At 39.2% G+C, this 16,441-nt stretch overlaps 2 protein-coding genes across 2 annotated transcripts; one reads left to right on the top strand and one right to left on the bottom strand.

The window, feature by feature from the left end:
- Window positions 1-1,999: 1,999 nt before the first annotated feature.
- On the bottom strand, window positions 2,000-11,820 carry gen1 (GEN1 Holliday junction 5' flap endonuclease). Its single transcript, XM_033648338.2, has 13 exons — window positions 11,530-11,820; window positions 11,245-11,443; window positions 10,980-11,156; window positions 10,069-10,179; window positions 9,908-9,981; window positions 9,688-9,773; window positions 9,283-9,433; window positions 8,013-8,049; window positions 7,432-7,512; window positions 7,220-7,350; window positions 7,038-7,099; window positions 5,415-5,564; window positions 2,000-3,481 (listed from the first exon to the last, which is right to left on the bottom strand). The coding sequence occupies exons 1-13, from the start codon at window positions 11,688-11,690 to the stop codon at window positions 2,124-2,126; spliced, it is 2,778 nt and encodes a 925-aa protein (XP_033504229.2). The 5' UTR covers window positions 11,691-11,820; the 3' UTR covers window positions 2,000-2,123.
- Window positions 11,821-12,083: 263 nt separating this feature from the next.
- ppil6 (peptidylprolyl isomerase (cyclophilin)-like 6) lies at window positions 12,084-15,276 on the top strand. The gene is made up of 8 exons (XM_033649279.2): window positions 12,084-12,224; window positions 12,325-12,420; window positions 13,160-13,348; window positions 13,576-13,638; window positions 13,832-13,979; window positions 14,441-14,500; window positions 14,611-14,746; window positions 14,847-15,276. Exons 1-8 carry the CDS (start codon window positions 12,147-12,149, stop codon window positions 14,956-14,958), a joined length of 882 nt encoding a protein of 293 aa, XP_033505170.1. The 5' UTR covers window positions 12,084-12,146; the 3' UTR covers window positions 14,959-15,276.
- The last annotated feature ends 1,165 nt before the right edge of the window (window positions 15,277-16,441 follow it).

A 16,441-nucleotide genomic window follows, 5' to 3' on the forward strand; every position in this document is an offset into this window, starting at 1 on the left:
AAAAAAACAATACTATTTTTAACTTATTAAGAGTATAGTCTCACAGGCAGAAAGTGATTAAAAATCTATGACAGCAACTAAAGGTTCAGAATGAGCAACAATCATTGTGCTGTCTGGAAATGCCCCTATTAAACAATGAAAGGTTCTTTGTACTAAAATCAAGTTTCACCTTTAAATGCACACATTTTGCTACTTGCCACCTGGAGTGACGCTACTTGTTTCCAATGTAGTTTTTCCAGTTTCCATCAAGTGTAAATATCCTTAACAATTGACAAGAAAATTACACAGGACTCAGGCTACTTTAGAAGATAACTTAATTTGCACTGGAAAACAAGCTGAATTATCCTGACAACTAGTTGGATTTTCAGCACATCCTTCAGGAAAACTAAGGTTTAAGACCCAGTACTAGGATGAAGTTGTTATTTGGGCAGAGGATGCAGCTGTCACCAAGCTCCTGCCAGACCTTTCATGTCTGAAAAAGGTGTGTAAGGCCTCACTCGTGATCAAGGGCGCCAACACTGGCAGGTTGTAAAACCTCAGTGTCCTCTGTGTCCCTCAGCTGCAGTGCCTTCTCTCACCGGCTGTGTGAAGTGACATGTAGCTTGTCAAACAGCAGTGGGAGAAAATAAGCACATGTGGTGCTGTTAAATAGCATTACATGCTAAAAACTGTGCGAATCCGCATCCTCTACACCCTGATTTACATCAACAACTCCTTTCAGGATCAGAAGAACAGGTTAGGCAAACATTGGTGGAGCAAAACATTTGTGAAGAACTTATTTAATTATTTAAATCTCACAACATATACAGCAACAAACACACACAAATTAAGAGTAAAATTGCCAGATAAAAATGTTTGACTCAAGGTCCAATTAGTAGCTTTTTCTGGAGCTGTCAAACCACGTCACTCATAGTCCACGCTTACTACTCAAAGATTCAGTGTGTAGGATTTAGGGGGATATATTGGCAGAAATGGATGATAATGTACTGTTTTCTTTAGTGTTTAATTACAGAAAAATAAGAATCTTGAAAAATGAGCAGTTTATATCTACATAGGGAGCAGGTCCTCGCACCGCCATGTCTCTGTGTCTCACTGTCTGAAAAACACTGATTTCTTTTAACATGAAACAGCTTTATTCAGTGTTTTTACCAGTTTAAATTACCTGGTTCGTTTGTTTTGGAGAGGAAGAGACCCTTGTGGATAATTCAGCTCCCATAAATAACCTCCTGAACAATGGACACTGAAGAAATTCTAACCAGGAAAAGTTTCAGCTGGTTACAATCTGCAATCCTCACTGCTGGATGCCACTACATCCCCCTATATGTTACACACTGGACCTTTGAAACTGTGTTTATACACAACTTTTCCCACTGTTTTACAGAAACAGTTCCATTTCGGATTACAGTAACAGGTGGCAGCAAAGCTTAGACTAATTTTTACTTAATTGGTTAATTGTTTGGTACATGAAACTAAGAAAAACACTGATCAGTTTCCAAATCCCAAGCTGATGTCATCGAATGTCTTGTTTTGTCTGATCTACAGTCCAAACGTCAAATACATTCAAATTTTTATTAAAGTTAAGACAAGGAAAAACATCAAATTCTCATATTTGAAAGGCTAGAATCATCAAAAGTAAAAATCAAACCCCGGATTCACACTTGTTTGACATTTCTACTCGCTAAATTTAGGTATTTTTTCAGTGCTGTTTCTTGGATGCCTGCTGCTTATGGTTGGCACCTGGTCACTACCTTCGTATCAGGCCCCAACCTCACCTGAGCGCTGTGGAGGTACATGCACATAAACATCAGGAACACATAAAGTCTCTGCAGAAAAATACACCACTACACACCTCTGGTGGGTCATAAGTGATGATTGAGAGGGATTACTGTTTGTGTAGGAAAATCCTGCATAGTATACTTTTAAACGATTATTGAATTATCAAAAGAGTTGCCGATCAATTTTCTGTCAGTTTCTTCATCCACTAATTGCTGCAGCTCTTCTTTTAAAAGCTGGTAGGCCGACCTTGAGATAAGAGTTATTTGTTAAACTCTATGTCAACACTTCACATGATTTGACATAAAATAGCTTTCATGCTGTTGTCCATCATCCTGTTATCGTGCTGCTCACTTCTGGAACTTCAGTCTCAGTCTCTCTGCCAGTGGCAGGGGACTCTCACTACAAATAACTGAGTCATCGCTATCTAACACAATGACAGGTGATGCAGGAGTCTGAGGGAACACATCTACATCCACATGAGCTGGTGAGACATCCTGGCATTTGCTTTTAGTTGCTACAGGTAGGATGTTAATCTCGCTGTCTGCAATTAAGCTCTGAGATTTTGCTGGTAATAACTGAGTGGTAGGAGCTGTTTTTACAGCTGGTGTGGTTGATTTAGGTTTCAGGGGGAAATTTGAGATAATGATCTTGTTTGTGGGCTTGATTTTAGCTTTTCTCTGAGGTCCAGACTGCCGGTTCTCTGCATCACTTTCCTCGCTGGATGAACACAGGCTCATACACACACTCTTCTTGGTGCTCTGCGACGTGTTCCTGTCTATGTCAGTTTGACTTGGGTCAGTGTGGCACCTCTGCCGTGGGACAAGCGATGATGAAATGGCTTTTCTGACAAATTTGTATTTGTGAGGGGGCTTTTGGGAGATGTTACATTTGTCCTTTGTCTTACTTTGAGCTGCAGGCCTCAACTGCTGTTTTGAACTGCGAGTTTCTTCCTTGTTTGATGTACACTGTGTTTTGTCAGTGAATGGCTCTTTTTTGTACACAGCAGATTTCTCTCCTGACAATTTACTGTCACCTGTACCTTTACTGGAGATCTGGCCACTTGAGTTATGAGGAGAAATGTGATTGAGAGTGGATGACTCATGGTGTGGTTGTTTCGAGACCACGTCAGTGTGTATCTCCTTCTGGTGTATAGCTTTGGCTGTGTTCCTCATGAGCAGCCTGTCCCTTAGAGGACACTCTGTGTAGCACAACTCTAGAGCAGATCTGGATTCTGCTTCTCTGACGTCACTTGAGGTTTTCTGCTTGGTGTTTTCGCCCTCTGTTTCCCTGACACCACTGTCTGTGGTTTTGCTCAGCTTGGGCTCAGTGGTGTGGTTATTAGCTGATTGTGGGGTTGGAGAGGATGTGAAGGACAAAGCCTCCCAGTCAATATCACTCAGGTGGAGAGCGTCGATAACAGCAGAGACAGAGGGTGATGCAGCAGCAGCCTCTGATTCTCCATGAGACAGAGGAGTGCTGGGGCAATCACCCAGACTGCTGTGGTCTTCTTTTGACTTCCAATGCTGTTTATAGTTCACTGGAGTGTCCACAACCACCACTTCTGGTTTATCTGTGGTTGAAACAGTAGGGAGCAGCACATGTGGTTGAGTGTTAGAGGAACTCTGAAGGGTCATCTGTGCCAAGAGGTCAGAAATACCATCAGAGACATCAGATGGCTTCTCCTTTTTACTCTTTGGTTTTCTCTCTGCAAAGAAGATTGAAACCACAAGTCAGTGTTAAACAACTTCAAGCTGTAGTTGGTATTAAAAATAACATTTTTTCATATTTGCTGAAACTGTCTCTATATTTGCATAGCTGTAATCTGTGCAAAAGAAATCACATTTCTCTGCCTACACAGTTGCCTTGTAGAATTTCTAATGGCCTTACTGCATGTGCACAAATACAACCAATCAGAGCCGTGGAGTCTCTAACGCAGCTGTCAATCACTGCTTGAAAACTGCGGTGGAACTATCAAACTAGGCAGCGCTGATCAAATTTAAATCAAGATTATGTTAATGCATTGCCTATTCCTCACCTCACATGTTTACAGAAACACATTTTAATGAACTGTTTAGCTCTAAAATTAAAAGGTTTGTGAACCGGCTGCCATGTTGATACAGTTTAATAGGAGAACCAAGCTCCGTCCACCAGCTGGACCAACTTCTCATTTTACAGCTAAACAGTATACTAAAATATGTTTCTGAAAATATTTGAGTGAAGAAATAGCAAATGCAATTTGAGGCAGAAGGAAGAGGAGGAGGGACATGATTTTTTCCCCAACCAACTATCTGTATCATGTACTTCTTTCAGAATATAGCGAGAGTATTAGCATAATGTGACACAAAGTTATTTTCACTGAAATTACCAACTGTTTCTTTCAGGATTTCAAACGTATTTTGAAAGAGTTAAAGAGTAAATTCAGTGTTTTCTCACCTGCATGCTATTTCCTCATATTTTGTTGCTTAAATGACTAATGGGAACAACATTTTTTTGAAGCTGGCCCAGTATTGAACAAGCCTGCTTCAGCCAGCAGTGGCGAAACAGTCTGCAATGTAACCATTTGAGGCATGTTAGCAATGTCATTTATGTCCACTTAAAGTGTTTGTTTTTGCCACTGACCGGTTCAGATGGTTATTAGTGTCTGACAACATTATGGAAACTGTTCTTACAGACAGAGACCTTTTTGTTGAAGAGAAAGATCCTTTTTGTTTAACCAAAAACAGTCTTGAAATTGCGACTGCCAAACCCACAAACTCCTTTTAGCATGTAGCTAGAGCAGCATATTTTAACATCTGACTGGGTGGATTAAGAGTTTATTTCAACCAAACCAGAGTTGGTGATTGTTGGAAGAGTAGAAACGATGCTTTTGTGAGTTTCAATTCTTTTTTAGCGAGTTTTACAATGATAAAATTACTGCGTGTTTAAATGGAGTCTGGTGGGTTTGGCGATGGCGATTTCAGGGCTGTTTCTGGTTAAATAAAAAGGATCTTACTCTTTAACAAAAAAGGTCTATCTCTGTATGTACTGTTAGTGGATGTAAAATCACAGTGCGAACATGCGCTGAGTGGTTACTTTGCAGCCTGTTTTGCCGCTGCCGACTGCAGCAGTATCTCATTACTGGACCAATTTCAAACATTATTGTACCCATTAGTTACTTAGACACAAAAACTAAAAAATAAGTTCCATGTTTAAAAATACTAACAAAACAATCACTGTGTTATCTCTTGACTGTAAGCTCTTTCAGTCCCAGTGGCTAGTTTTCCTACACATTAGGAAGTGAAGCTTTACAGCAGTTATGACGGAGGGGGGAGCAGAGTACAACCTGCATAAAGTGACAGCGAGGCCTATGAGACAGACACCTCTCAGCTGCATCAAAGCCTTTGGTGTGAACTAGTCGAGCTGCCAAACTCAACATTTTCAGGTGTCAGAGCTGCTGCAATAGACAGCCTCGAAAAACAAGTCAAAGCGCCAGGTGCCTTTGATCAGGACACCCTTGTCAGTGCAGTGTGGGAAGTCTTGGAGCTTGTCAAGTCTGTGGGGGGGCTTTCAGTTTTGTTGTGAAAAACATGTCTAACTTTACTGGTTTATTTTAAATAAACTGTAAAATTCTTACAAAATATTATAAAGTATTGTCTTACTCTTGGTCTTGTTCTCTTCGGCCAGAGCTTTGTCTCTAAGGTAGTTCTCCACCACTTCTGGAAAGGCCACACGGAAGAGAGACTCTTCTTCCACCGTCCTCACCTCATGTTGATCGTCTGCAGGCCGATCCTCAGGAAACACATAATGATCTGCAGAAAAACACATCAAGGTCAGGTCCAAATTGCTCCCAATAAGGCTGTCATTTATGTTATATAGGGAAAAAATGGTTCTTTATGAAATGACAAAAAAGGCCAGAGACAAGAATTACTAATTGTTGTGCACCACTTTTCACTTTTCATAAGGGTTGCAACTTCTTATAGATTATTCTTCATATTATAGTTTTGATTAACTGTTTGGTCTGTAATCATAAAACTTGAAAAATTCTAACACAATATTCTAGCTGCCGAAATTATGTGTTCAAATGTCTTGTTTTCTTAAACCAGCAGAACAAAAACTCAATAATTTTTGATTAATTATGTTAGAAAAGGTAAATCAAAAAGCTCTCACATCTGAGGGGTGCATTCAGGTACAGGTACACTTAAATTCAATGCCTTTTTGGACAAGTCATCTTTTCTCATTCAAGCAGTGCAGGTAGGTATAAAGAGCCGTAACATATATGTATATGTGGTCCCATGCAGAGGTAGGTTATGCATAGGAGAATGGTTCTTATCAGTGTGAGCTAAATTAATCTACATTTTGCAGACAGGTAAGTGCAAATATAAAGTACCGTAAAAAGACAGCATTAGGTTCAGTGGTCGCTTTAAAGATTTAAAACACCAGAAATGTGTACTTTGATGCAGAAGGGCTTGACTGAGTCTGACAAAATAAATTAAAAGTTGAATAAATTAAATTAAATAAAATGTTTGTGGTAATTAAGATGTCACAAATTCCAATTTCAGACTATTTAATGACTTTTAAGGTCTAATATAATATTTAAGAAATTGAATTTAAGACATTTTAAGACTTGTTAAGGACCTGCAGACACTGGAAACCATCAAATAGTTGGCATTTCTGCCGGAAAATAACTTTAATCATTATTTTTTCATCAAAATAAAAACTAATTACCTTTTTGTCTATCAACTTATCTACTAAATTACATATTAAAGCAGCTTCATATAGTATGATTTGGAGATGCAGTGTTTTGAACACAAGCAGACAAGACTTTATCAACAGAACATACAAATACAGCACATCTTTATACAAAATGCATATACTTTAGCCCTTAATTTATAGCATTTATACATTTAAATCCATTATGTAATAATTTAGTTGTATTAAAATACTTTTTTCAAATGATTGTCGATTGAGACTTTCTCAGGCTGGTCGTATCAAGCAGGCTTGTTAGTGAAGTAGACTTTGATATGACAGATTTCTCAGCCTAGGGAGGAAGCCAGTTTAGCACCTAGTGGCTGTTGTGACTGATCTGTCACCTCTGAACCCCACCTCACAGCAAGTCACTAACAGACAACCCGGTGACGAGCACCCCGCACCCCAACTCCACCTAATGCAGCAGTCACGTCACTCAACCCAGGGGATGTTTTCTTAAACACTGCTTTTTCCCTCTGATCTGCTAATAAGAAAAAATGAAGACTGCAAGAAGTGTTGATGAGATTTAAACTGACCTGGTACGCTCCAGATGACTTCGAAGCAGGCGATAGCATTCCTCACCCTCGGTTTCAATATTCTTGTGAAGGAAAATAAAGGTGTTGCTTATTACGCATGTGCTGAAATAACCTTTTATTAGCCTACAACAAAGTCACTGAGGAGACCTTTTTGTTGTAGTTAAAGTTTAAAACAAGACTACCTGAGGGGTTTGACTTGGGAGGACATTTCTCTTCCATATTTTCTGTTCATCAGTTCTGCGTAAGTCATCAGGACTAAAACCTTTTCACTGGTGTAGTGCTTCAGCCACTCCATCTTGTCATGGGCAAATTTCTGGAAAACAAACATCTCAACATGCAACTCACTTGACAAAGACATACCGGACTGAACAAGTAATCTAAATAAACACATTACCTGCATCATCAGCATATTTGGCTGTCTCCTCTTGAAATGTGACACAGGTTTATCCTTGGAAATCAGGAACTCGTTAATGATCTGCGAAATACCATTTAAGTATTAAAAACCAAAGTTATTCTGAAGATTATTTTACGTAACAAATGTTGTCATGATACCAAAATTTTAAACTTCCATACTGTATAAAGAAATGATACTTGATACCGCTTTCAATTCCACGGCAAAAAGGAAGTCCTGGGCACACAAAATAATATATATATTTTTTAATTTTACTTATGATCTGCCTCCAGTCACATTGTGGGTTTACCACTGGAGAGAAAGCCCTGACAGCTACAGGTTGAGGACCAGTTAATTTTCTTCCCCTTTTGTTTAATCTTTGCAGCCTTGAGTTTAAACTCTGAATCCCAATCATTTTTTTATAAATATATAGCTTTGGTACTTTTGACACTATCGAATGTATAATTAAAGGAGACTGTATAGTTTTAAACATGTGGTATTGACAAAGTATCGAAGTATGGATGCTTTTGACAACCTTAATTATAACAGGAACACATTAACCATAGTAGATCAAACAGCTGTACCTCTGTAAAAGGGAACTGTTGACTCGCCAGTGTCTTCCTAAAAAAGAAATGAAACACAAAAAGAACAGATTACACATATCATGAGAGCAAACCATCCTTTAAATCATCACAAGTTTGCAAAGCCTCTGCTGACATCTTCAAGTCATATTTTGTCCGATCAATAGTCCAAAACCCAAAGACACCAAGTTTACTGTTGAGGAAGAAACCCAGAAGATTTTCACATTTGAGTAGCTGAAGCCAATTAATTATTTTGCCACTTAAAATGCCCTAATGAGTTAACAATTAAATTACCATCTGCAATCTCTAATTCTTTATGATTCTAGATAAATGGGAGACTAGCTAGTGTTACAGGCTTACCCAGACTGAATGCTTCAAACAGACAGAATCTAGATTGTTTCATACCCATTCTACCAGATACCTCAAATGAGAAGCTAGCTGATTTAGTTGAATATTGGGGACCACCGTTCCTCCTTGATCTAAACATAATTGCAACTTAGCAAATTTAAGTCACAGTCACTCAAGGTTCCAAATAAATGTCCTAAACCAACTGTTTACTGTCTTGATAGTATTATCATCTAACAGGATTGTAATCATTTGGCACTGGTAAAGTTGCCTGGGCAAAATAATCATCTTGATCAGAAAACCCAAATTGATATTTTTGATGAAAATTGGTCAAAATGGCTACTTATATGTCAACTAAAAGGCCTGATTTTGTAGAGTAGTACTATGTTATGGGCATGATTCTCAACCTTAAATATTTTCCTTTTCCTCTTAGTGCAGAATCAATACAGGTTGACTAGTATGTGTATGTGTATCGCTTAGCATGTGTATGTATGTGTGTATGCATACACGTGTGTGTATGCATATGCATATATACAGTTTTTGTTTTTTATTAAAGAAGGAATCCACTCCTACTTTTTGTTTTGTTCTAGCTCACTTTAAGTATGTTTTTGTGTCTAGTTGACACTTGTGTAAAACCTAATAAAAAGTAAATACATTGAGAAATGAGATCCTGTGTTGTTTTTCATTAACTGACATAACATGAATGGGCTCTAATATTTTCCACTAGCGGTTCAATCCCAAACTCAAATAACATCAGCAATCAGCCAAAATGACTTGAAAAATATCAGCATATTGGCAAAAATCCCTAGTTAACATGTTGCTTATGTTCTTTCTTTCTCATCTTATTCCACTTTTTCATTTTCTGCATTTATATTTATTATTTTTGTGATAAAATGCAACTACTGTTCATTTACAGAAAGTCACACACCTTCTGACATTTGCCTCGAAGGACACAGCCTGCCGAGTCTGTTCATAGCGATGCCAGTCACAGGGACACTGGTAGTCAAAGTCCTGAGGTTGACAGAAACGTTTACTGTCACAAAGCACACAGCCGCCACGTTCATGTGCCTTTGCTGACCCTTAAAAAGGATGAGGATGAATCAGTATTAATATGTGATAAAACAGGAATAGTAGGAGAAGACAAACAACTTTAAAATCTAACACACTAATACAACTGGGGTCTGACCCATCTCTCACATACGTGTATGTTTTGACATGTTAATGGCTCCAAAACAGCCATGTGTGAGGCATGTCCTCTTGGGGACAACCCCCCTTTTGCTTTCCACCTCTTATCAAAATCAAAAACAGGGGTCACACAGTTCAAAGCACTCACCAGGATGTCGACACAAGTTGCAGTGAGGAACCTTCTTCACAACTCCCTCAGACACCCCCACGTTCTCCTCCTTCCACTGGATGAACCTGAGGTGATTAGGGAAAGGTGACAAGAGCACAAACACGACACTACACACACTCTTTATGTGAGGAAAAGTTATACAGAAAGGAAAATCATGCTTATGTGCAAGAAAATAATCTACAGTGAGTGTGTCTCTTACCTCTGCAGGAGTGTTTGTCCTTTCAGCATCTGAATAAGCCTCAGAGCTTGCTCTTTACCAACACCTGGTATGCCCTTATAAAAGAATGACAATTAACATAAGTCATTCATCATAACAGTGATTTTGAAGATAAAGATTTCAGATTGAAATGTCCTCCTTACCTTAGGAATATAATCACAGCCAAGAAAGATGGCAAGACCAACTAGATTCTCTCTGGTGAGATGTAACTCTGTTTGTACCCTTGAGGTCTTGTAGCAGTCCACCTGAGGGTCCTGGAGGGAGAGGTGAGAAACAAGACTGTGAAGATTTGATGGTTTTAACATTTAAGACATTAGCAGAATAATAGAAAGAATCAAACATACAGATAGGGACGTAGTTAAAATTAAATGCGTAGGGCTAACAATATTTTTAATTACTGAATAATGTATGATTTTTGATCGTGTAATTGACTTAGGGCTGAGCAATATATTAACATTTTATAAATATCATGATATGAGACTCAATAGATAGAATACTGAACACAATACTGAAAAAGCACAGCTTGTAAAGTAACACCCAAGTGTTACTTTAGCAGTCTGGGAAAACTTTAAATCACTGGACTGAGTTTCGATTCATAGGCATAAATTCAGTTGTCTGGGAACCAGATGAATGTTAGAGCTTGTATTTTATTTGCTTTGGCAGATGTACGTATGTAATGCAAGTCTCTATGTAAAGATTCACATGGCTTTAAATTCAGTACTAGTCCCCAGAACAATCTAAAGTGAAGAAGCCTTTTGAATGAGCAGTGAAGCACATTCAATCCGGTTTCAGTCCAGTGATTTGGGTTCACGTCTCTCCAGATGTTGAAGAAGAAGATATAGCAGTTGGGGGTTTGGTGCCTTGCTCAAGGGCCCCTCGGCAGCACAGAGGAGGCAGGCTGGCACCTCTCCTGCTACCAGTTCACACTCCACATTTGTTTTGGCCGCGGACTTAAGCCGGTGGCCCTCTGGGTCCCAACCCAAGTCCCTATGGACTGAGTTACTGCCGCCCCCTGCACACTGTGAATCATTGAGATGAACTTTGACAAACATACTTTACTGTTCATATTGAAGTTCCTGTAGACAGTCCGGGCTCCATATAGGAAGGCGTCTCCATCATTAGTGATGCAGCCGTCCACCAGGCCTTGAGAGTCCAGGTAGGCACACATGGCCTCGGCCTCCCCAGCAGCTGTCACCCATGGCACACCCAGATAGTCCAACATCTCTGCACACTACAGAGGTAAGAGAAGGAAAACAGTGCCTCAATCCAATATGAAGTGACTATAATAAGAGATGCAGGTGAGTGGGGGAACAACCAACCTCTCTAAGTACAGCATTGAAGCGCCCTCTGCTGGTCTTTGTAGCAGCTTTAGGGGCAGAGGCCTTTTTGAATCCTCCATATCTTGTTTCTGCTCTCCTGCTCATGGTTTCTGCTTTAAGTTTAGGGGCTTCTCCCTCCATCACAAAGACAAGCTTCACCCCCATAAGCGTGAGGGTTGACACCCTGAAAAATAAATTCCTGAACACAAAAGGACAAGGCTTTCAATATTGAAATTGAAGCTAATATCTTACGGAATTAACTATAGAGCAATATGGGACACTTACCTCAGGTGGGGCTTGGTAACTCTCCCCATCATAGCCTGGACATGCTGGGCCTCGCACACCCACAGACTCAGATCAACTGCCAGTGTCTTTCCGCTCAAACTGTACAGCGGCACCGACTCACGAACCGGCTCGACGATGGACCACAGCTCTTGAACACCCATAACTTCCCCCAAACGGATTTTCACTTATCTAATAGATGGGAATGCGTAGAAAACAGTAACGCTTAACAACACAAAACGGAACAACGCCCCGTAGTTTTCAAACAGTGGCGCCGTTGGGCCGCGTCCCAATTCTTTCAACGTCTTTGTACTACGCTACCTTGTTGATGTATTGATTGTTACGTCGTTAAAATGAGCACAGTACAACATTTGAATTGTATATAAGTCACCTCTAGGCTTCCTATCTACTGAATATAGCACTTGCAGTCTCTTTTAGCATGTTTTTAAATAACAAGGTTGAAAGTAAGGGGACAGTCTCACAAAGTGGGTCGACGCCGGACAGTTTAACAGCAACGTCATATTAAAGCGCCTTCAAAAGCGTGTTGCCATGGAGACGAGGCTCCCGTTAACAAACTGAGGATATTTTTTACACCTTTTAAGCGTTTTTATTTTTCAGCCATGGACTCAAAAATACGCCTAGAAATTATCGGCTTAGTTAAAGACCGTAATTTTCATGTTGCCCGAAGTATTGCCGAAGTAAACCGCCATTTCCCTAGAGTTTTATATCGCATTATTGATTTGTTTTCACCTGTTTTCACCGTTAACAATACTTGATCTTTTTGTGTATGCGCCACAGGGACTAAAACAGAAGTTTCCCGATGCATTTCTGGAACCAAAAATTCGACCATTACTCGAATTTGACTGGCACTCATATCTGTGCAACAAGAAAAGGGTAAGTTTTCTGATTAGCCTATGTGTGTTTAAAATCCAGCTCGTCCAGGAGACTATTCAAATAGAGTTGTGAGGAGTGTTTGAAGTAAAAGTAGAGAAGTATTAGCAGTATATAAGACATAAAGTATCAAATACAAGTACTCATGAAGCAGTCACATCAGTTTTATATTACTAAATTATTATTAAATTGTTGTTATTAATGATGCATTACTGTGTAAACAACATTTAAATGTTCCACCTGGTCGAAGTGGAGCTCATTTTAATTAACTTTTAAATTGCTGGGCATTGTAGACTATTTTAGAATAATAAGAATAACAATAAAAGCAGGTTTTGATGAGCTATTATTTGAGCCATTATATGCATAATCTTAATCTGCAAAAAACGTATAATTAAAGACCTCAGATTAACACAGTGTGGTAAATAGTACAATATTTGCCTCTGAAATACAGTAGCTTATTGTAGAAGTGTAAAGTAAAATGAAATGTAAATACACGAGGAAAGACAAGTACATCAAAATTATACAGTACTTGAGTAAATATACTTATACTTTTTACTTTTTTTTTTTCCTTTATTGCTCTTGGTTGTACAAGCTGCAACAGCTTACTGAGGGTTGTACTCTACTATGCAGCTACACACGCTTACACAACACCATACAATACTGCTGTAGTTTTCTGTTATGGTCAGCCTATTCTGTAATCCCGAATCACAACACATCTGTTGTTCAACACTTGTGATTCAAGGAGCTGCGTGGTGAAGCGTGGCAGTACTCCAGCAGCCTGATGTGCTTTTTAAAAGGCCTTCTTCTCGGTAATGAGAAGGATCTCGCCAGCTGGGCCAAGAATCAGTGGAGTTTCACATTCACTCGGCCACAGGCTTTCTACATGGCTCTCACTGAGGACTGCTACACCAAACACCTCCAGAACACTGGGGCAAGTTAAAAAAAAAAAAAGAAATCTAAGTTAAAAAATATGGATTGAAAGTTCTTTTCTGTTTGTCATGGGAATCAGAAAGCAGGTCATTGACACCTGTACATGATAGGAAGCTAGCTTCAGTCATAAGAGACTCATCTAGATGAATATTACTCAGTTTTCTATTAAATCTGTAAGACCTTGAAAAGAATCAAACAAAAATACAATTCTTTGTCCTTTCATTACAGCATCCATTTGTCTTCATGGATATTGAGATAGCAGGAGAGCCAGCAGGGAGGTTACTGTTTGAGGTGAGGCACAAATTCACATAATTTCGCATTGCTTGCACAAACCACCTGTGTTATCTCAAACCTCTGACGTTTTCAGGCATTCTGTGTTATTGAATTTGACAGAGATATTGTATAAATCGCTGATATACAGAACAAAATGACCATTACAGAATAGCAGGATGTTAATAAGACACGTTGTCCTCCTGCTCCTCAGCTGTTCTCAGATGTTTGTCCAAAGACATCAAAGAACTTCGAGGCTCTGTGCACAGGAGAGCAAGGTCTGTCCCAGAGTGGCCTCCCACTCTGCTACAAGGGCTCGGTGTTTCATCGTGTGTTGCCCAACGGCTGGGTTCAGGGAGGAGGTATGGTCCACACTAGTCCTGAAACAATATGAATGACATGTAGTTGGTTTTCACATAGGAATTAAATACATAATCTCCCATTCAATGTTAGCATCAGTGCAGTTAATTTGATATACATGGGTTACATATATGCCACTTATAGAGATGTAAAATACATTGATAAACTGGGATTGTGGTCATGGCTATAATGGATTTAAACGCTATTTATTTCTGCTTGTAAAGGCTGCATTATATCTAAGTCTCATATTTTTTTAACTCAACTGACTCTTCTGTTTCCAGTAAATGAAATAAGCAGTGAACTACTAACATCCTGTCCACATTACTCATCTAAGCCCAACCGTTGTTTAGATTACGACAGCACCTAACGTTGTCAGCAAAATATCGTGGGATTTAGGAAGTGTGTTTTAACGGTGTCATTGTGGTACGGACGCAGACAGTAGCTTTACATTTCAATTTTGCAGATATATCACCAGAGAGAAAAGGTGATGGAGGGGAATCAATCTACGGACCGACTTTTGAAGGTTAAAAAAAATAAAAACAGTCAAAAACATCTACATGAGAACCCACTGTTAATGCATGTATCATAGTGGATTTATATGTACTGTCTGTAAGTTGTCCTTTCTCCTTTTAGATGAGAGCTTTGCTGTGTCCCACACTAAACGGGGCATCCTAGGACTGGCCAATAAGGGTCCACACAGCAATGGATCCCAGTTCTACATCACTCTGCAGCCGACACCGTGGATGGACAGGACCTACGTTGCCTTTGGGTTTGTGTCACTAATTTGACTTGAGAGATGTTTGATTAATTTCCCAATTCTGCATAATCTCAGGTCTCCTATACAGTTTTGTTTTTATTTTTCATTCTAGGCAAGTGGTTGAGGGTGTCGATGTCCTCAGGAGATTAGAAGAAACTCCGACCTGTAATGAAAGACCCAAATATGACTGTAAAGTTACAGATTGTGGAATGTTTCAGTTTTAGCACCGACACATTCATTTTGATGTTGTTTTAAATAATTGTCATTCATGTAGTAAAATAAAAATAATGCACATGTAATATATGACTTATATTTAAATACACACATGCAAAAAAAGTATTTTGATTTCTACAAAACTATATGTACTTTTAATTTGATATTTTATATGTGCATGTCTCAGATAAAATAAGGTTTGTGTCTTTGTGTCCCTGTCAACTAGGATTTTGTTAATCTGTATATGTGTGGTATTACTATACTTTTATAACAGTGTCTTGGTGTTTTGAGAGTTACATGTAGTATGTTTTTCCACAAAATACAAAGAGGTAGAACAAATGACATATATGACATTCAGTAATGTTATTTTGTATGTAGTATACAGCAGCCCAGAGTAAACCTGTGCAGGTACTGAAATGCAAAACCAAAGCTGAAAATAAGGTGAACTTTAACATACTGATTGGCAACTCAGACTTCTTCTCTATCTCTGCCAATAAGTACATTTTAATATGAGTTAATAAGAGAACTGTAGAGCATGGGTAGTTAACTAAAACTAAATTAAACCAAAAACTAAAAGTAGGTTTCAAAATAATAGTTCACTGAAATAAAAATAAAAACTTTATTCATCAGAAAATAACGAAAACTAACTGAAATAATATTGTGTACTCACAAAACTGACGAAAATTACGTAAAATACACAGGAAATGTCTCTAGTGTTAGTCTTTACCAGTTTGGTCAAATGTGTCAACACAAGACGCATTAGGAGGCATTGGTACTTAAGTTTATGGAGGCTGGAATGTCTACATGGAGCCTATCCCAGCTGACATTGGGCGAGAGGCAGGGTACACCCTAGACAGGTCACCAGACTATCACAGGGCTGACACATAGAGACAGACAACCATTCACACGCACATTCACACCTACGGGCAATATAGAGTCACCAATTAACCTGCATGTCTTCGGACTGTGGGAGGAAGCCAGGGTACCCAGAGAAAACCCACACTGACACAGGGAGAACATGCAGACTCTGACAGAAGGGCTCCCCCACCCAGGGTTTGAACCAGGAACCCTCTTATTGTGAAGTGACAATGCTAATTTGCTAATTGTAATGAAACGCGCTACAGTATACTCCCCTACTTATGTCCATCCACCCATTTTCATAACCACTTATCCTCTTGAGAGTCATGGGCTAAAATAACAATAAGTCATTCCTTGACATGGTCATTCTTCTGAGGTCATTTTGATGGAAGTAATGAAAAAGTAGTGTAATAAGACACACATTACAGACAGTACTGTTGTAAAGTAACATTCCTTTCAAATGGAAGTAACCACGAAATTAGATTTTGAGCCTAACATGCCCAGCACTGCTGCTTATAGGCCAGCAGTGATGGGGTTGGGGGCCACGGTGCATTTGTGCCCAGGGCCCTGTAGCGAGCCAATCAGGCCGTGGTTGTGAGAGGTTATTTTTAGTACATTAATATTACGTGTTTTGCG

Source organism: Epinephelus lanceolatus, chromosome 13, assembly GCF_041903045.1.
Source record: "Epinephelus lanceolatus isolate andai-2023 chromosome 13, ASM4190304v1, whole genome shotgun sequence".
Taxonomy (NCBI): domain Eukaryota; kingdom Metazoa; phylum Chordata; class Actinopteri; order Perciformes; family Serranidae; genus Epinephelus; species Epinephelus lanceolatus.